The 20,553-nt window shown below is 46.8% G+C and overlaps 1 protein-coding gene across 3 annotated transcripts in view; it reads left to right on the top strand.

The window, feature by feature from the left end:
* Positions 1-6,780: 6,780 nt before the first annotated feature.
* LRP4 (LDL receptor related protein 4) overlaps positions 6,781-20,553 on the top strand; it is a 51,971-nt gene continuing 38,198 nt past the window's right edge. The window contains exons 1-2 of one of the 3 annotated variants that reach the window (XM_022592079.2): positions 6,781-6,921; positions 19,499-19,645. In XM_022592079.2, the coding sequence (XP_022447787.2) occupies positions 6,870-6,921; positions 19,499-19,645 (199 nt within the window). In that variant the 5' untranslated portion in view covers positions 6,781-6,869. The other 2 variants (XM_089914105.1, XM_089914104.1) reach the window with 2 other exon arrangements.

The following is a 20,553-nucleotide window of genomic DNA, read 5'->3' on the forward strand; positions in this document are numbered from 1 at the left end:
AAGGTCAGTCTTCCACTCAATGTCCTAAACAGTCTATTGAGGAGGAAGACTTAGAAAACGGCAGGTGGTCGCTAAGCTAAGGCTTCAAGAAAATTTGGGGTTGCACAGAAATAGCAGGTAGCCTTTTTAATGGTGGTGGAATTACTGCTTACATTTTTCTTCTTTATACTTTTCCATATTGTTAAATTTTTTCTATAATAGGCATGCATTATAACCTGAAGACACACAAACAATAAATGAGTGGCTTAAAAATCTTAAAAAAATTTTTTAGCAGAAGTGATGACATTCCATATAGTGTTTGTTTTTCCCAAGAAGGAGCCATTACTTTTAGATTTCTCTTCTGCCGTACATTACACAAATAAGTTTTGGCAACGGGTCAGTAGTGAAGGAGGTTTTTCAGTGAAACATACACAACATCAGGTCTTAAGAAAAGGGGAAGTACACAAGAATTATTAAAGTCAAGTGTATTTCTGTGACCCTGTTGAATGCAAGAAAAGGAAAACATGTCAGCCTTCAATTTAGATGTGCTTTTCAGGTTCTTAAATTATCATTACATACATCTGAAATTTTTACCTAAACAAATAATCATCCAGATAGACCAGTAAATCAGAAATCAACTCCACAATCCTGAAAATAAGCAAGTATTATGAAATTGGTCAAAACATAGAGAGTGCTTGGGAGGCGACAGTACTACTGCATAAGGAATGGAAACATCAAACTCAAAACAATAGGAAAAATACCCACAAAAGAGGATATGCTGAGACACCAATTTATCAGATTATAATTTCTAATTATAAAGAGAAAATTAATAGACATCTCTGGCTCTGCTGAGGACCTATGAAAAGATTGATAGCGAAGAAAATCCTCCCTGTTATTGAAAACCACAGAAGAGCAAATATAAATGTACCAAATAGTTTTAAACGTCAAGGAAACAATAGAAAGAAAAAATGCAGTCTGACTTATTCTTACAAAGCAGGTTCAAGAAACTAGGACAAGCTTTTATCAACTCATCAAGCAGAAAGATGCTAAAGGCGAAGTAGCTACTAAGAAATGCAGGTCATGAAATTCATGCTGAGCTACTAGGCTCTTCTTCAAAGACTTATCTTCCATAAAAGCAAAGCAGAAACTATGTGTGATGCCACTGTATGAGATTTACATGTTTAGTTTAAAATGCTATTTACAGACCAATCATTTTGGACTGCCACAGGTCAACAGACCAGAGCTTCGGGAGAATTTGCAATGAAAAATAAATGTTCCCATTTCTTGGGCAGTTAGAGAAAACTAATGCATTTTGAGAAAGTGGTTAAGAGGACATGGCTTAAATTGAACTGGAGCTCAAAGACAATTACAGACTTGTACCTTCTTGTTATCTTATATTTTCAGTGCTGCAAAAAGAGTTGGGAATTACACTTTCATGTAGTGTAAAACAGAGGAGGATTTTCTGATCCTTCTTGGTAGCCCACAAAAATTAGCTGTGCCTTCCTCTGTCCTGGAGCATGCACAGCGATAACTATTTGTGTCATTTTCACTAAGGGAATAGTAGGACAACACTACTCATTTAACATATTAGGTAAAATGGAAAAATTCCTTGAAACCCAAACTAACAAGTTTCACTCAAGAATAAACAGATGGGGGGCTTCCCTGGTGGCACAGTGGTTAAGAATCCGGCTGCCAATGCAGGGGACACAGGTTCAAGCCCTGGCCTGGGAAGATCCCACATGCCACGGAGCAACTAAGTCCGTGCGCCACAACTACTGAGCCTGTGCTTTAGAGCTCCGCAACAAGAGAAGCCACCGCAATGAGAAGCCCACGCACCGCAACAAAGAGTAGCCCCTGCTCGCCGCAACTAGAGAAAGCCTGCACTTAGCAACAAAGATCGACCTGAAAAGCTGTATATTTATAAAGAAATGGAATTTTTAGTTAAAAATCTTCCCACAAAAAGAACTCCAATCTTCAAAATGTGATTTTGTACTTTTATAAACATTTAAATTTATAAACTAAAATAGAAAACATTATCTAATTTTCCTTTGGAATTCTTCATTGACCCATGGGTTATATAGAAGTGTATTATTCAAAATTTCCATATATTGGGGGATTTTCCAAAGGTGTTTCTGGTTTTTTGTTTGTTTGTTTTTGTGCAGCTTGTGGGATCTTAGTTCCCTGACCAGGGATTGAACCAGGGTCCTTGGCAGTGAAAATGTGGAGTCATAACCACTGGACCACCAGGGAAGTCCCTGATTTCTGGTTTAATTCCACTGTGGTCAGATATACCTGGAGAAACCTTATATGACTTGAATCTTTTTTGCCTTTATTGAGAATTGTTTTATGATCTGGAATATGGACTACCTTAGTAAATATGCCTTAGTAAATGTTCTGGGTGCTCTTTGAAAAGAATGTATACCCTATTGTTGGGTGGAGTGTTCTATAAATGCTAATGTACACAGGTTATGCATGTGGATAAGGACTGGAAATGAAATTGAACCAATATTTTTAAAAGTAGACTTAAAAAATATTTATGTCATTAAAAAAAAACAACCAATTTGAATTATCCTACTAGATTCTGAGTTCCTGGAGGTCAGAGACAGTCTTCATTCATCTTTAAGTTTCTAGAATCATACACAGTGCCTGACAGAATAAATGCCTGTTAAATAGACGTTTTTTCCCACTTTAGATTAAAAGTTTAGAAAACGTAAGAAGTACAGCTATTATTCTAAGTGCAGTAGGAATCCATTGGAAGGTTTTAAGCCTGGTAATAACATGACCTGATTTGTTTTTTAGGAAGTCACTGTGGCTGCTGTGTAGTAAATGAATTATAAAGGGGCATGTGTGAAACAGACCATTTACATAGATGCTTGAGTCATGTTTGTTACTAAATGAGTATTTATTCATTGATCCATTTGTTTATCCACCATTCTAAATTCATCTTTGCTACTGAAATAAGCAAGACATACTGAGATGTTTGCTGCAAAAGCTCTATTTATACGTGCCAGGTGTGTGACTATCAAGCTTCCAGGAGATTAAAAAAATATATCTAGGAAGTTCCACTTTTCAGGGTGTGCCCCAAGTTATGCCAGGGAACTGAATCAGCCATGGTACCCAGATCCTGGCTCAAACACTACTGCTGAGCTGGAACGTGAAAAGTGTTGGTACTTGAAGTGGTGGTATGGAGGGTTTGCAATTAAAGAAGCACAAAAATGCAAATCAAACTATTCCCTTATACTTTCTTTTTTTTTTTCTTTTTTCCTGGTCTCCAGTAGTAGCCCCCTGAACCTAGATAAAAGCATACCATTGCTAAAAGTTAATTCTATTTTTCTATAAATCTTTCCTGGCTCAGGGCCTTTGTACATACTGTTCCTTCTGCCTAGAAGACCCACCCCATCCACACTTAGCCTGATGAATCTTACTCAGCATGCTAGTGTTAGTGCCTCTGACAGGCCTTCCCTGAACCCCCAAATCTAAATCAAGTCTGTCCTTTCATAGAACCCTGTACTTTTCCTTGAATGCCCCTATCATTTGTAGCTTTAAATTCATTTGTGAGATCATTCTTTTAATGCCTCTGTATACTTGTAGCCTCCCCAGCCATCAGAGTGTAAGTTCCAGGGACCCAATATATCTGTTTACTACTGCTTCTACAGTGTCTGGCACATAATATACCCACAATAAATACTTACTCCCACTAAGTGAGTTAATACTGGAAATAGGTATCCCTAGGCAGATAGGTATAGGACTCTTTTAGCTCCTTTCCTTTAGCTGTGCTTTCTCTTGTTTTCCATTTATAGCTTTAAGAACTCCTTCCTCCATTCACACAAGAAAGTGATACTAGAGATGGAGCAATTCTTTTTTTAAGACTCATGTTCTTAACTTTTTAATCAGGGTCTCTCAACCTCAGCACTATTGACATTTTGGGCTGAATAATTATTTGTTGTGGGGAGGGATGTCTTGCTTATTGTAGGATGTTTAGCAGCATTCATGGCCTCTACTCATTATTTGCCAGTAATACCTACTCCCAAAAATGTCTCTAGGCATTGCCCCATGTCAGCAAAAATCACTCCTGATTAAGAACCACTGTTTTAAAGTGTGGAAATGTCAAACCTTTTACTCTTTTAGAAGAATTATGTTTAGAATTCAGGTTGTTGAATGATTCCTGGGTTGTAAGAGGATTCTACCAACCCAACTGGATCAAAATAGTGCCCATTTCTATCTTGTTTCTGTAGCACCCCCAGGGTATCCTTTGAAAAGGCCATTAGTGATGGTCTAATTCAGGGCAATATTCTGATCTTAGAAATTCAGTCCCCTGGTCTGTCCTTCAAGGATGAAGGAAAGGGGTGGTGTTTCTGAGGAAACGAATGTCTCTGAGACCCTTCTGGAATTGGCAATCCCCTACAACTTTCCTAGGGGCATGTCCCAGGGGACAATAAAAGGGAGACAAACAGCCCATTCTGGCATGTTTTTCAGGATCTCTCACTCCAAACAAGACAGTCTGAGAGGCCTGGTAAAAATAAATATGGCTTAGCACTCCTGGCACAAGAGCAGTTTCTGACAGCCAAGACTTAACTCACCCTAGGGGGTGACCCAGCCAGGGACTATGCATGAAGTTCATTTCTCCCCATTGATATTCCCAGTGACTCATAGCAGCCAGGGATGGCTCTGTGCACCAGAACTGTGCTGAACCATGGAGGAGGAGGACTCGGGATGCACACAGAAAATTCACTCTCTTGAGCCTGAGTCAGACAGGGACAGCCAGCTTCCCTGTTCCTCCTCAATCCCAGAAAAACAACACAAATCATGCCTTCTGGAAAGGAACCTGTCTTTTGAATACAGAGCGGAAACTGTTTATAAATTCTTAATCCCCTGACATTGAAAGTATGGTGACCGCCTGTTCTGGATTTTTTGGGGCAAATGTATTCATTATACCACATGTCCTTAGTTTTCATTGTGGGAAAAAAAAATGCTCTCCAGAATCCTAAGGTCTTCCTCAACAGGTCAAAAAGCAAGTCTTCGTAAGCAACATATATCGAAACCTTGAGACCGACGAAGGCTGCATCAAAACGTTGTGGGGAGGAGGGCTTGAGAATCAGCCTCTACTTTTTCACCCTTTTCTCCTTGGATTTTAGGCTAAGATGACATAGGCCTTAACGGTTGACTTTTTCCTAGCAGTAAGATCAAGTAAGCCTGACCTGACTCGACTGCCGCCTTCAGTCGGCGAAAAGAACTACATACACAGAAAATGCCTCATGGCATTTGTTACCATGGTGACGTTAGTTCAACATTTCATCTGCATAAAAATTTTAGGCAAAACATAATAGAGAAATACTGGCTAAGAAGCAGTTAACAACGCATTTTTTCCTTGCTATTGCAAAGTTAATGTTAGCTTTGGTCAAAGATGGTAATTTGAAGTGAAAGCCTTTGAAAAATTGCAGACGAGCGAGGATGAAATGGCAACCAATCCATTGGAGAAATCTCCCAATATCCTCTTTGCACTGTAACAAATTACTCTCCCCTCAGCTAACATGGCGCATTTGGGGCTTCCTCACTCTATTTACTAGTGAGAAGAAAGTGGTTTAACAAAATTGCAGATGATCCAAAGCCAGAAACTGTTGGCATACCAGCTTGGAGGGAAAAGCGATATACAGGACTCTAAGGAAGTTGGGGACTTGGACAAAAGTAGCAGGACAAGATTCAACCTAGAAAATGGCAGGTGGTAACAAAATTAATCCATATTATTAATATGCACTGGGGAGAGGCATAGGCCACAAAGCTAAGACAAAAGAGGAATTTATAACTTTATGTACTAACCCAAAGGTTAAGTATTGCTAGAAGGCCCTAGAGACTGAAGCTGGGAGGAGGCTGAAGTCTCTGAGAGAATACAACTGCAAGCGAGGGCTTACTTCCTTACCCCCTTCCTTTCTTGCCAGGATCTTAAAGTCAAAGAAGGTGAAGAGGCTAACTACGCCGATTTACAAAGACAGCCAGGAGGAACTACGTCTGGGCCAATTCTGGACGTCCGAGCGGGGGCGACAGGACCCAGACAACCACCTCAGGAAATGAGTAAACGAAAACGGGAGGTCGTAGAATTATTTAGCTCTAGAACAACGCTGCCTAGGCGGGGGTGGGGGGGAGGGGTGGAGAAAATCTCAGGAAAGGAATTTTGACAGTGAGAACGCTAGTTAAGACACAGCACTCCAGGCCCCCTGATGCCCCTTGTTTGATGTCCATAAAGACCGAGAGGATTATGCATTAGCAAGCCTTGTGTATTCTGAGACATCAATAAAGTCTGGACTTGGGGCCGGTAGGGGGGCCGGGGTCACGTCCAGGCGACTTGGGTCAGCCTGGGTGCACTTCTCTAGCACAGAACTAGAGTGAGCGGGATCCGAGAGTTGCTGCTAGGATAAAACCTTTTCTAAGTTAAGGACTTTAAAGCAGTAGTACTGGGGAGAGTGAAGGGGGGCTCTCTTGAGGGCTAGGAACGTGGGGGCGGCTTGAAGAGGAGCTGGGCCAGCGCTGCAGGCGCCGGCGGCTGGGGTCTGGGGACCGGGGGGCGGGGGCCGAGGGCGGAAAGGGGCCGGGCCGGCGCTGGGGGCGGGACCAGGCGTGGTGGCCGCGGCGGGGGCTGCGGCGCTGGGGGCGGGGCAGGGCGGGGCGGGGCGGCCCGGCCCGGGACACCCCCTCCGGATTCACTGGTGGGTCGGCTTCGGCTTCTGCAGCCCTGGAGGCGGCAGCGGCCGAGGGAGACTTGCGGGGCGCGCCCGCCACCGTGGACCGGGACGCTTCCCATAGGGGACCCTCCGTCGACACCCTCCGCCGCGCCGTCCCGCAGGAGCCGGCGGGATCCCCGGCCGGCAGGGAGCGCCGGCGGCGGCGGCGGCACCATGAGGCGGCCGTGGGGCGCGCTGCTGCTTGGCGCCCTGCTCTGCGCACACGGTAAGCGGCGCCGCCGCGCCTACGCCGACCGGCCCAGCGGGAAAGTTTTTCCCTGGGTCCGGCCGCGGCAGGACTCACCTCCCGAGGGCGGGACGGCGCAGGCTGGGGCCTGGGACCCCTCGCCCTCACTCCAAGCAGCAGCCCAGAGGTTGTGTTCCGGGGAGGGGACCGGGAGCTCCCCCAACTCCTCCAGTCCGAGACGGGACAGCGGTGGAGGAGCACTCCGGGCTCGGGTCTGGGCCAGGCTCGGGGGAAGGTCCGAGGCGCTCGCTCGCCTTCCCTCGCTGCTCTTTGAAGAGCTGGGGTGCTTCCCTTTTCAGGTTTAGACAGGGTCTCTGTGTCTTTGGTGCGAATGAATGTGGGCGAAGAAAGGGAGGCGGGGAGGGATGGTCGCTAAACCATAAATTGTAAATAGCCCTCTTTTCAGGGGCTGGGGGTCTCGGGCGGATTGCGGAGAGGCTCCAGAGGAATCTGAATACTTGAGCTCTGGGGATTCCTCCACTAGAGGAACAGTTCCTTGGACCCCGGACCATGCTCCCGCAGAGGGTCCATGGGCACTGCCTGCTCGCAGCATCTTCACTTAGTGGTGTTTTGGGTTCCCTCTCCTGGTTGTGACCAATCAGCTTCCTGCCCTGGATCCTTCCCGGAGTGGGGGAGGGGGAAACAGGGTTGGAAAAGGGGCAGAGGAGGGACATAGGGAAGAAACTGCTGGAAGGCTCCCGCAGATCCGCCCTGGCCGGGATAGCTGGGCGGGTATCGCCGAACCTCAGAAGGCAGCCTCCCGGCCCGCGCGGTGGCCCTCGGGGAAGCTGGAGGGATGGCAGCAGGACTGCTGCTTCATCTGCTCCTTATTAATAACTTGTTTGGTACCGGTACGCAACTGGTGTGTGTGATTAGGGCTCCAGTGGAATCTGTTTCTCCGCAGCCGGCTAGGACCGTGGGTGCACTCCGTGATTTAGCAGCTGCCTCTAGTTTGTGCCCAAAGATCAAAGAACTTTGATCTTTGAATCCCAACCCTATTCACCCACCGCTGTTCAGCCGGGGGAGACACGAATCTTCCCATTCTCCCCGCTGCTGGGATGAGGCGGTGGGGTTCAGAATAATGGGGTCTGTAGACCACGGCCTTGAGCCAGTTCTTTAACGTAAAGGGAGCTCGTGTGGAAATAATGCAAATTTCGGAATTTGCCTGGCAGGGCGTGGAGATGCCTGAGCACTTGTTTTAAAGGTGTTTACCTCCCAAATCCAAAACAGAGTTCTCTTGTCTGGTATTTAAATTACCCGTGGGTTTTAAATGACTTTTTCCATGCCCACTCTAACCCGACCGAGCTCTTAACTCTTCCTCTCGGAGTAGTAGCCTGGGCGACCCACGTTCCTCTTTGCACCGTGCTCTCCCCCTCCCGAGCTCTCTCCTAGAAGGTTATTTGCAGCCTCTCTGGCGTGTCGGGACAGCGGCCCTACTGGGGTAGGAATGTAGCTGCTCTTCCCACCACATGGGCCCCTTAAAGGGACAGCTATGCTTTTTGGGGGCTTTTCCCCTTCGGGCTGCAAGGGAAGAGGATGGAACTTTCCTCTCGGCCCCCTGGAGGAAGTTTTGAAAAAGATCAAGGGAAATGGCACGGCACTGAAAAAAAAAAAAGGGCCAAAACGGATACCAACAAAGCCAGAGAGGAGATTGTCGCCTTCTGCCCTAGGGAAAGGGGAGCTGGAAGGTTCCGGGCTGAGACTGGCCAAGAGGATTTTATCGCTCCAGAGCTGTCAAAATTGCCTAACACTACATCTGCACTGAGAACAGGGGTAGAAAATTATGTATATTTTATGCTTCACAGAAGAAGGTTGGGAGGGTTCTGGGTAACTATTTGGGTTCTTTTTAAGGACAAGATATTTAATGGAAACTTCTAAGCATGGGAGGCTTTCTGTGCATGTGAATAAGGACACTCCATGGCACCAAGATCTAAACTTCGCCTGGCCTGATACTGAGCCATCCTCAGAGGCTTGGAGGGGACAGATTCATGGTTCATCAACCAGTGAGACTGAGCAGTCGCTCAACCAAAAATATCACAAGGACCCCGCACTATGTTCCAGGGGCTCAGGGAGAAGACAGTGTGTCATAGTAGATCAGTTAGGCAGATCTGACCTCCGCTAGGAATGAATTCAAGACAATAAGATATAAGGTGCTTATTTGGATGCTGCTAGTACTTGGGGCTTTTCCTAGAGCCTGTGGGATTGGCCTGAGCCTATATAATACTCCAACCTTAAAGATTTTGGAAGGGAACTTGATTGCTGGTAATAGCCCTGGGTATCTGCCTATTGAGGGTTGACGTGAGGCCTCAGACAATCCACCACCATTTGAAGAGTGGAAACCCTGTTTGTCTTGGAGATCTTTTCCAGGTAAGCTTTGGTAGATAGAGGGTTATATCTGAGGATGAGTGCAAATGAGTGGAGCTGAGACTGGTTTCTTTTCCATCTGGTGTTGTCATGGTGCTTGGTTGACCTTATCCCTGATCTTACTGGACTTTTGAAAGATGCTTGGCTTGTCGCTGACTTTGGATTTCCTCTTCTGTCCCCTGTTGCATATCAGATAACATCTTTGGGACTGGCACATGGTATTAAGAATGACAGGTGCTAGGGAGCTGAGTATGACCATGTCTGATACGGAGCACGTTGGGCATGTCCATTTTCTGGGCCAGCAGAGAACACAGGGAATCACAGAGGACAGGGTATTTTACACGTCTTTCTCATTCTTTCTACGGATTGACCGCTAATCTTGATCCCTAAGAAGAAGGAAAATGGGAGAGACTGGCTATGTTGCTTCTCCTTTGAAGAGAAGATTCATCCTACGGGCTTCCAAAATAGGAACAGAATTTTGGAGACTACTTTAAAAAGTAGTCTTGTCTTTTTTTGTGATTGGACACATCTCATAATTTCGAGACAGTTCCATGCCCATGGCCGACTAGGTCTGTTAGCCTGTTCCAGCCACAGTCTCTACATTCCTTGACGCAGTTTAGCCATGAGTTTTGTCACAGTTGCCTGGACATGGGGCATCTGGCCCCAGACTGTGTCTGGATTACCATCTCAGCTTCAGCATTGGAAGACCTTTTCCCCTTCTCAGCCTGGTGGGATTCAATATCCCAGGAAAGCCTTCCTGCCAACTGGTTGGCTGGCAGAGCCAGGCTTTGGCCCTATAAATAGCTCTGATGAATGCCTGTACTTGCCGCTCTCCTTCCAGCTTCGAGCTGACAGGGTCAGTTCCTTCTCCCCAGCACACTCAGGAGCATTCCCTAAACTGGGCTCTGCACCCATTCATTTGTTCATTCATTCCCCAGACACACATTTGTCAAGTGCTAATCTAATCACTGCATACATAGCTCTGTGATCAAGAAACAGAGGCAGGCCTGGGTTTGAATCTTGGCTTCGCCACATCTTTGTGACCCTGTACAAAACACTTTATCACCCTGAACTTCGGGGTTCATATCTGTAAGTGGGGGGAGGGGGTGGAGTAGTAATAAATTATCATGTGAGGATATTGTAAAAATTAAATGAAATAATAGTATGTTCAAACCATTCGGCACAGAATCTGACAACTACTCTGTTACCACAGGTCAGGGTAAATGTTAGTTGCTTGTTAGCATGCTTGCAGAAGTGGATTAGAGACGGTTCTTGCCTTTGGACTATGGGAACCAGACAACCGTAGTTATACTACAGTGTCATGTGCTAAAATGGAGGCTCAGCCCTTCATTTCAGCTGGTTTTTTGCTTTCTTTTTTTAAAGATCTTGCCCTTTCTTTTCCCCCTTGAAAACCTAATGAAACCTAAGCATATTTCCCTCCTGTCCACACTTCAAAAAAGAGATTAAGCGATACCATGAGCCTAGGGGGCCCACTCTGCCTTAGTTCTCCTGGGAGAGGGCCTGGGATGTGGGGCTTTCCTCTGAGAGCTTCCCTGTTAAAAGCCCTGTGGTCAGGGATGCAGCCAGGCATCTCACCCTAAGGTTGCTGTGACCCGGGGTGAGAGGTGCTGGCTGAGGTCTCTTGTAGCTGGAACAGTTTAGAATTCCAAGCTCTCCCTCCCACTGGCCTGGGAAAGGAGTCAGGCCCCAGAGCTCATAAGATAGTAATTGCCCCAATTTGGGGGCCGGGCGTTGGGGAGCTGCCTTCCTTCATGACTACTGTCTTCAATCAGGAATCCTGTCAGCGTGCAAGGATAATTGATTCAGGTCTCAAGCCCACGACTCGCTCCTCCCTCCCCCCGCCCAGCCCCCAGCTCCTCCACCCCCAAGTTTGACCCCTGTCGTCTCTTTGTTTCTTCTGTTTAAGTTGGTGCCAGAGATGTGATGGTTTTGGGGGCTGCGGAAAGTTGACCATAACCAAGAGAAGCCGTTCAAAAGAGCTGATTCTCTAGCTTCCCTGGCTGTCGTTTGACTCCATTCTCTGTTCTGCATTTTTGATTTAGCAAGAAGCAAACATCCTTGGTGCCCCTGGGCACCTCTTACGCCCTTCTGAGCAAACTTTATTCTTTCACGGCACGTAGGCATTCCCATCCTTGCTCACAGCTGAGTGGATTGCCTGCAAGCTTCCCTAATGCTCTGCTCCCCTGCCCATTCAGGTTAGAGTGAGAAGGGGAAGGGCGCTGCCTGAGCCCCAGCTGGGAAAAGCCTTGCCGGGGACTCGGGACTCGCTGCAAGCCCGGGCATGGCCTACAGGAGCTCCCCCCTCACCTCTGTGCTGAGCCAGGGAGGATCGGAGTTGCCAGCAAAGCCGGAAACAAAAGACTGGGAGCAAACCTCCCATCTGGCTGAGAGGCAGCACAAAGGTGCTGCGGCATAATTTACCACCGGAGGTTTTCTGGGGCCTGGAAGCTCCTGGCTCCAGGCAGCACCTTTTTGGAGGAGAGGGTCCCTCCCCCTGTCCCATCTGGGTGTAGGGCCAGGCAGGTACAGATTAGGGTATTGGGAGAAACACCTGATTAGCATGTGAAATAAAGAAGCTTTGAGGTTGGAAGCACCTCCAGTGATCTCTCCTCGCTCTGCAGCTCCACATCCTGCCTGGCCTGCAGGGCAGGGGTGGGGGGGAGATGCTCCAAATGTTCCCTTCGTTGGCCCCAGCCTTGGGAACCCGACTGTCACCATGGCATGGATGAGGACAAGAGATAGTTTCACTGTTAGGGACTACAGCCTTCTGGAAACCAAATACAGATGCCAGGTTCTAATATCCATAAGCCTAGTAAATAAGAAAGGGGATTTCCCTCCTTTTTCCACTCCCCTGCCACACTCGCTGTCAGTTTAAACGAGAAATTTCAACCACAGGTTCAGAGAAGCAGTAAAAGTGAATGACTTTAAAATATACCTCCCCCAAATGAGAATTTCTGCTCCTCTGGGAGTGATCTCTGGTGACCATTTTTGCCCAACAAGCTGGGGACATGCGGTCTAAAAATTACAAACGTATTTCTGGGGCATTTCACATTTGTGAATCTTTTGCTGTATTGCTAGCACTCAAAGTGTTAGCGTGTTTTATCACATTTACTCCTCACCATATCCTTATAAGGTAGATTCTGTTAGATTCCTGTCTTACAGATGGGAAACTAAGGCTTAGGCCATTTGCTGTCACACAGCTAGTGAGTAACTGACCTAGGATTTGAACCCAGAGCCTAAGCTGTTAACTCTCTAATCCATACTACCTCTTAGAATAGAATCTTTTGTATCTAAGCTATACCAGAATGTCTTGGTCGGGACTGTCTGTATTTTATCTTAGATTGCCCTCTCCTCTGTGTTTTCAGTCTTCATCTTCTCAGGGAATCCCAATTCTCATAATTCTTTATGAGAATTACCTTTCAGGTGCTTCTTGATGGAGTGAGGCTTAAAAAAGCTCCCAGAAGGGGAGATATGGTTTGTTGCTCCCTGAAGCCACATGTTACTCTGTGGACCTTGGGTTTTGAGATGTAAGGGGAGAGGAAAGCAGTACTTTGAGCAGCCCCTCAGAGAGCACAGCCACATTCAATCCCTGTTGGATTTGTGAAATCTGTTGACTAAGCTTCTAGGCAGGGTAAGAAGCCGGTATGACGATGTAGCTACATTACTGGGTTGAGAGAGAGGACACAGATGAAGATGATGGGGTTAATAACAACAACAACAACAAAAATAGTAGCTGCTTATGTATTATGTATAATAGCTACTTTATATGTATTATTTCATTTAAACCTCCCAGCAACCTTATGAAATAGGTACTATTATTACCCCCGATTCATAAAAAAGGAAACTAATCCATTTCTAAATTGCTCTGTAATTTAGGTTCTAAATGCTCTTTTCTATATTTGCCTCCTAAGAATTGGTTGATGATAAATTAGGTAAGGATAAAGGATACCATGTACTTCAAGCTCCCCCAGAGAAGGGCAGTAAAGCAGGACTCTTGCCGCAAGACTCTCTCCCACCTCTTCCTGTGGTCACTCATGCCACCAGCTTAACCCATGGGAACAGCACTGCAGCTTGGCGCACAGTTGGATTTTTCGACATCTCAAGCCCTGAAATATTAGGGCTTAATCATGGGGTGGATGGATAAGACAGTCTGGATGAGTCAAATTCTATAATAGCAATAGTAGGTGCTACCATTTATCAAGAGCTTAGTATATACCAGGCATTATGCTAAGGGCTTTTTATGAATTAAGTAATTCAATTCTCATAATATCCATGGGAGGTAGGGGCTCTTATTATCCCAATATTCCAGATGAAAAACTAAGGTGTAAAGAGATTATACCTGGTCTGATGGCCAGGAATTAGCTTAGTTTTGTTTCCGTGTTCTTAACACTATGCTCTCCTGCCTCATAACTTTGGAAGCTGACCATTAAGGACTTCTTTTCTGTGTTTAAAAGTGGCAAGAGAAGGCTGACCTTGTTGGGACCAATAATCATGTGATTTATGGTATCACTTTTGAGAGGGCCCACTAGGAGAAGACTTTATCAGATAGATTTTCAAACCAGGTAAGGCTGGCCTCTAGGGATCTAGGGACAGAAATAAGGAGAGTCACGGCATGTCAGTATCACAGCTTGATAATACAGCCAGTGAAAGGAGCTCTTGTTGGAGAAAGGCGTGAACTTAAGCTGGATAGAACTAGGAAGCCACCTTAAAATGAAGATTCCTGTTTTCTTGAGTATAGGGTAGGTAGGAAACAACCACTTTTATTTCTCATATTCTGGGCTTCTCTTTTCCTGACTCCCAACTGTCACAAGATTCTAATGGAATGTGTCATTCATTCGTTTCACAAACTTATATTGATCATCGCTACATACCAATCACTGAACTGTGCACTGAATACAAATACAAAGCTCTATATCATACAATTCCAACCATCAAGAGGCTTCTGGTCTAGTAAGTGAACAATGGTCCCACAGTGAGCTAAATGCTACCATAAGAGGAGACACCAAGGGCCTCTGGGGCACACAGCAGGGGCTTTCAATTCAGCTGGGGCTTTGTGGGTCCAGGTGGGGCAGCATCAAGAAAGGGTTCATGTTCTGGCCTCCTTCTACTGCCAGCCATTTACCTTGTTTGGTATTGGTTCCAATGTTTTCTGTGCAGGCTCTGTCCTCTCAAACAGTGGCTGTATAGCTACCCGGGTCTCTCCAGACTGCAGGTATCTCTTGGGTGAGACTAGATCCATTTCCATGTGGCTTTTGGCTGTCACCCCTTTCAGTTATGTCAGTCTTATCTCGCTGCGTGGGCTTCCCTTTCAGTGAGAGACGCTTACTGAGTAAGCTGCCCAAGGAGCTGAAATCAGTGGATTGGTCCCTTGACTGGCCTGGATGTAGTTCAAAGTCATTCCAAATAACTTATCCTCATTAAATAAGGTTTATATCTTCACCGTTGCTGCCAGTTGTTAGGAGAAGAGAAGAGAGCTTTGGTATGTTATGAAATAAAACATCCTTCACTTATATGAGTGATGATTCCTCCCTTTCCCATTGTAATCCCTTCCACGTTGGGGTAGCTGTCATATCCCAACACTCACAGAACACCCCTTAAGCCTTCTCATTTCCGGTTCAACTTGAAAAAGCTGCTCTGTAGCTGTGTATAGTCACTGTACACCTTGGGCCTCCAAGTGACAGGTGTGGTCCACCTTGAGCTGAGCTTTCTGTGGGGCGATCGGGAGCAGTGCCTCTCTTTTTTTTTTTTTTTTTTTTTTTGCCTGTGCCTCATGACTTGTGGGATTTTGGTTCCCTGACCAGGGATCGAATCTGGGCCCTCGGCAGTGAGAGCACAGAGTCCTAACCATCGGACAGCCAGGGGAATTCCCAGCAGTGCCTCTGTAACTTGAGTGTGCATCAGTGGGAAGCTTTATTGAAAGTCCAGATTCTGAGATCATATTAAGAGAAGAATATTGGTCTAAGGGTCCGAATGGGGCTGCCATCCTGGCTCTCCTACTCACCCCATGACCTGGGCCAAAGTAGGTGATCTTACCAATTAAATGGGTAGTCCTGTAATAATTAAATGAGAACGCAAGTGTGTATGCAGAAGTAGCTTGCAAACTGTCAAGAAAAACTGCAAAACATAATCATTTGTTGTCTAAAGCCCTGCCCTTTTCTGGACCAACACGGTACCGAGGCACTCTTTCAAAGGGCTAGGGTTCCATACTCTCCTTGCTTCACTACTTTACCTTAGGGCAAGGGAAATTGGTCTTTAGCCTCAGCAGTAGCCAGAAGGAGAGGTCACTGCTTGAGATCCATAAACTCACTGCACATTTGCCAATCCAGAATGCAGAAAGAAGGACCCCAAAATCCCAGTGTTATAAATCCCCTTTTTTGATCTCAGGGTATTGGAAATTCTCATAATAGCAATACCACTTATTAGGAGGCAGTATTCATGAAGAGATTAAGAGCAGAGAATCTGGAATTGACCTGCCTGTGTGTGAATGCTGGCTCCAACCCTTAGTATCTGTGTGACCTGTCAACAGACTTCCCCTCCCTGTGTCTCAGTGTCCTCAACTGTAAGGTGGTGATAATAATAACAGTGCCACTTCCCAGGGTTGTTGGGAGCATTCAATGATGTGACATAAGAAAAGCACTTAGAAAAGTATTTGGAGGGCACATGGTAAGTACTCAGTAAATGATGGCTGTATTTTTATGAAGCTTTTGCTGTGTGCCAGCCCTGCGCTAAGCAGTCTACATGGATTATTTAATCTTTACAAAACCCTTTGTGGTAGAACTGTTGTTATTCCCATTTTATGGATGAGGAAACTGAGACTCAGAGGCATTAACTAACTTGCTCAAAGCTGTAGAGTTAGTGTAGAACCAGGACTTGAACTCTAGCCTCTCTGACTCAAGAATCTGTGTTCTCTCACGTATTACACTGTGTCTGATAGTGTAAGCAGATGGGCGTTTCCCTGCTTTCCTTCCGAAGAAAGCAGTGAGAAAGTGGTCAGATTGCTGAGATTTTGGTTAACCTCCCAGGAAGGCCCTATGAGCACATTACCATGTATCCTAAAAGCTGAATAACTTGATGATCAGGGATAGTGAACACTTCGGGAGGAGTTCTTTTCCATGTTGAATTGCATTAGGTTGAAGGTTCCATGCCCTTTGAGGCCACGGTAGCTTGCAGTGTGGCTGGCAAATAGCTTTCAAGGCCAGAAGCACAGCTGAGTGTTCTAACTGAACACTTCTTAAAATGAAGACCGCGTTTTGCCACCCGCAGTCATTTGTATCCTTTCTTCACTCACCATTCTTTTAGTTAAAAAGGGTTAAAAGCTGTCCTTTATGATCACAGCCAGGACTTGAGTGAAAAGGCAGAATTCCACCTCCCAGGATCCCAGAGGGGCAGCAGTTGTCCAGAAGAGCTGGGGTTTGGAGTATAATGTGTCTGTTTACTGTATGAACACCCAAGCCAAGAGTTTGTCTGTCGCTGGCTGCCTGACCTTCAGATGTTGCTCTGACATGCAGGAAGTCATGACTCTTCAGCAACTAACTTGATGCCCACTGGATGGAATGCTTTGTTCCTGAAGTCTGCAGGGGAAACTCAGGACTTCTGCTATCACTCAGCCAAAAGGGGGCTGGGGGGAGGCTAAAAAAAACCCTGAAGGCTCCGCTTTTACCTTGTGGATTCCTTTTGACTTGCATGCAGCCTGAAATGCTGCTCTCCTTGATCTCCTGATCCTCGTACTGAGGTTCTTAAAATCAAGGCCTTTCAGAAAAAGCTAGCCCCCAAATCCTCATGCCTGCACACCCCCAGCATGCATTTATGGAGCATCCTTGGTGTTCCCAGGCAGGAGGTTAGCCTCTTTCACATTTATCTTCATGTCCAACCCTTGCGGCTTTTTTTGCACACAAGGAAACAGGCTAAGGGGCTACGGGATTCGTACAAGGGGGCACAGCTGGTCAGTGGGACCCAGCTCTGTCCGCTCCAGGTCCAGTGCTTCCTCCTCCTCTCCCCCCAGTGCCCCCTCTTCCTCTCCATTCTTGTCACCCCCTTACCCTGATCTCCTCCTTGGTGTGGCCCCGCTCCCTGCTGTGCGTGGCTAGCAGCATTTCTCAACCTCCATTGACATTTCAGGCTGGATAACTTCTTTGTTGTGGGCGCCTGCCCTGTACATTGTAGGATATTTAGCAGCATCTGTGGCCTTTATCCTCTAGATGCTGCCAGTACCACCAGTCACAACCAAAATGTCATCATGCATTGCCAAATGCCCCCAATCTTCAACTGAAGCCAGTCTTCAAAGAAGGAGAAAAATCATCCCTCATTGGGATGACTTTTAGCTTTATTCTTAGCCTTATTCTTCCTCTTCGCCATTCTTCCCTGAGAAAGAGGTCAGCGTGTTGGTGGTGAGCCCCATGGCATGGAGTCCTCTGGAATACTTAGTCATTGCTCTTTCATCCCAGCCAGAGTTCCCTAAAGCAGTGCCTATAGACTGTGATGAGCTGGTCAAACTTACAAAAGTTCCTCAGGCTCTGGTGCCCAGGGTCTGAGTGAAAAAAGCCCTCATCCCTTCTCAGTGCTCTCAGAACAGGCCCAAGAGGATGGGACTGGGTCTTCAGTGCTTCCCTGGGAAGAATCCTCTGTCCTGTACTTGCAGAGAGATCTGGAGAGACAGGAGTGCTGGGCTTGGAGTAGGGCCTTCCTATGAGGTATAGAGATGCTGCTCCTTTCAGATGGATTCCTGTGGCTTCTGCAGGAAATCCTGCATCTTTTCTAGGGCAGCTGATTCCCTTAGCATGTGGAGGGGGAGGGCAAGGCCTCAGTTGAAGATTGGGTGAAAGCTGTGGTCCTTCACTCCAGAAACGTACACTTTGCCTGTAGTTTCAGGGGTTCACAGATACCAAAGGTTGGCCATCCCTCCCATCCATTTGCAGGTTAGGGCCCCTTGCTTTATGCTTACACTTATCCTTGGGGTTGAAGTGGAGAGGGAGGGGTCTTTGGCTCCCCTCTTGCTTTTGGTGGGAATAACAGTCCACCCTTTCATTCTGGGCCCTAAACCCTAAGCTGGCTTGAGTAATATAATACAAGGTGAGGATGTAGTCAAGGAGATGAGCCGAGAGAGAAGCTGGGCCCTGTAAATAGGAAATGAAGCGGGATGGCAATTCGGGAGCTGACTCCTTCCCTGTTCCAGCCCAGCCTGAGGGCAAGGCCCAGCTGAGGGGAGGAAAGGGAGGAGAAAGCAAGCGGAGGAGATGAGCAAGGGAGAGGTGACCCCCTTCTTTCCCAGCTGCAGCAGCCCAGCGGGTTAGATGAATGCTGGGAGGGGGGAGAGTGACCCTGGCAGAACCCTTTGTTCCAGCTGAGGCTGGAGCGGGGGCACCGAGCCATTCACACGCCATCCCAGGGCATCCTGCTGGGCACGCTGGGGAGGGGGCACAGCAGCCGGTCATGGGACTTGGCCAGGCAGATAGCTGGATGCTCAATAGGGAAGCCCAGCTGTGTGCTGCGGAGGCTGCGGGAGGGGCTGCTTCTGCCATCCTTTCTCCAGGCTGTGGCCAGTCCCGCAGACCGGAAGGCTCTGACTGGTCCCAGTCGCTCTGCCCTGAGGCAGCCTGGTTTCCCGGTCCCGCTTCTCCTGGTCACCCTCCTTAAAGCGAGTTCTAACTCAGGGACTCACAGCAGCGCCTGTTGCTCTCTGCTCCCTCGTGTGATTTCTTATCCCTAAAGGGCCTCCAGCATTTTAATTCCACTCTTATTTCTTGTTCTCCCTGGCCAATGTCCTGGTCCTGGATAGAGGCAAAAGCATCCATAACTCCACCTAGTTTTGGAGGGAAGGATATGGAAACCTTTCTACGTCGCCCATGCTGTCCCTGGCTCCCCTTCCTCAAGACCACCAGCCCTCTAGGTGGCATCATTTGTCCCTGGGCCTTTGGGGGTGTGTGCAAAAAAACCCTGTCATAGAAGGGATACTGGACTGTTTGTGAGCCCAAAGTCAGAGGGTATCTTCTTGACCATTTGTGCCTTGGAGGAGGGGGAGGGCACGATTATATGGTCCACACCTCCCTGCAGCATCACTGTGGCCTCCTAGGTGACGGTGCTCCTAGACTTGGCTCCTCTACCTTGCCCCCCTGGAATGGGCTTTGGTTGCGTGAAAGCTGAGCCCTCACTGGTTCCTCTTCCCTCTTCCCAGGCCTAGCCAGCAGCCCCGAGTGTGCTTGTGGTCGGAGCCACTTCACGTGTGCAGTGAGTGCCCTCGGCGAGTGTACCTGCATCCCCGCCCAGTGGCAATGTGATGGAGACAACGACTGCGGGGACCACAGCGATGAGGACGGATGTAGTAAGAACCTCCCCATGGGACGCTGGGAAGTAGTAGAAGGTGTGAGGGAGCAAGGACAGGTGTGATGGCGTGTTCTGTGCATCAGCTGTGTCAGACTCAGAGTTGGACTCTCTCGAGGGTGACAGGTATTAACAGATGGGTGGTTTCTTCACAATATATATGGCTTCAGCCCTCCCGTATTTCCCATATTTCCATGCATGTATGGCCAGTAAAACAAACTTTGAAACAAGTACAGGAGAAAACATTTGAAGTTACAGGTGGTCTCTTTAATTAAATAGATCTCTCTGTATTTATGTGAATATGTGTATCTATTGCATATTTGTGCATTTTAAAATGTGCATACTATACGTGGATGCCGAGTATTTCTGTGTTTCTTATGTTGGTATTCTGTGTAATCACACCTTTTCAAATAACATAAACTTTGTAAGAAATCACACATTTTCATTAAATCTCCCCTTTCCCCTAGTGTAGTAACATGCACAACAGGCTAGGGTATCCTGTCTTGGGTATGTAGTAATATTATTCCTGAGCCAGTTACTTGTCTGGATTCAGGGGTGCAGTCTCCACCCTGCAGCACCTATATCTGAGGGAGGCTAATTAGTCTCAGAAGAGTGAAGCTACAACCTGGACCTTATTAACCCTAATCAGTTTGGCTAATTGTGATGATGGTAAATGGCTCACTTTCATGTAGCACTTTGGAGGTCTCAGAAGACCTCGCTGAGTCAATTATAATTATCCCCATTGTACAGTCAAAGAACCTGTAGCTCAGAGAGGGTAACTGGCTTGTGTGATAAGTGATGAGTTCTCGAACTTGAAATTGAGCCCAGGTGTGTCAATCATCATTTGATAAGAGGAAATGGGGAAAAATACTTTTGTTTGTCTTTTCATGTTTTCCTTAACTGCTTTCC

The sequence above is a fragment of the Delphinapterus leucas genome, chromosome 7, assembly GCF_059928025.1.
Source record: "Delphinapterus leucas isolate spDelLeu-1000000601 "Yukka" chromosome 7, BTC_Dleu_Yukka2, whole genome shotgun sequence".
In the NCBI taxonomy this organism is placed as follows: Eukaryota; Metazoa; Chordata; class Mammalia; order Artiodactyla; family Monodontidae; genus Delphinapterus; species Delphinapterus leucas.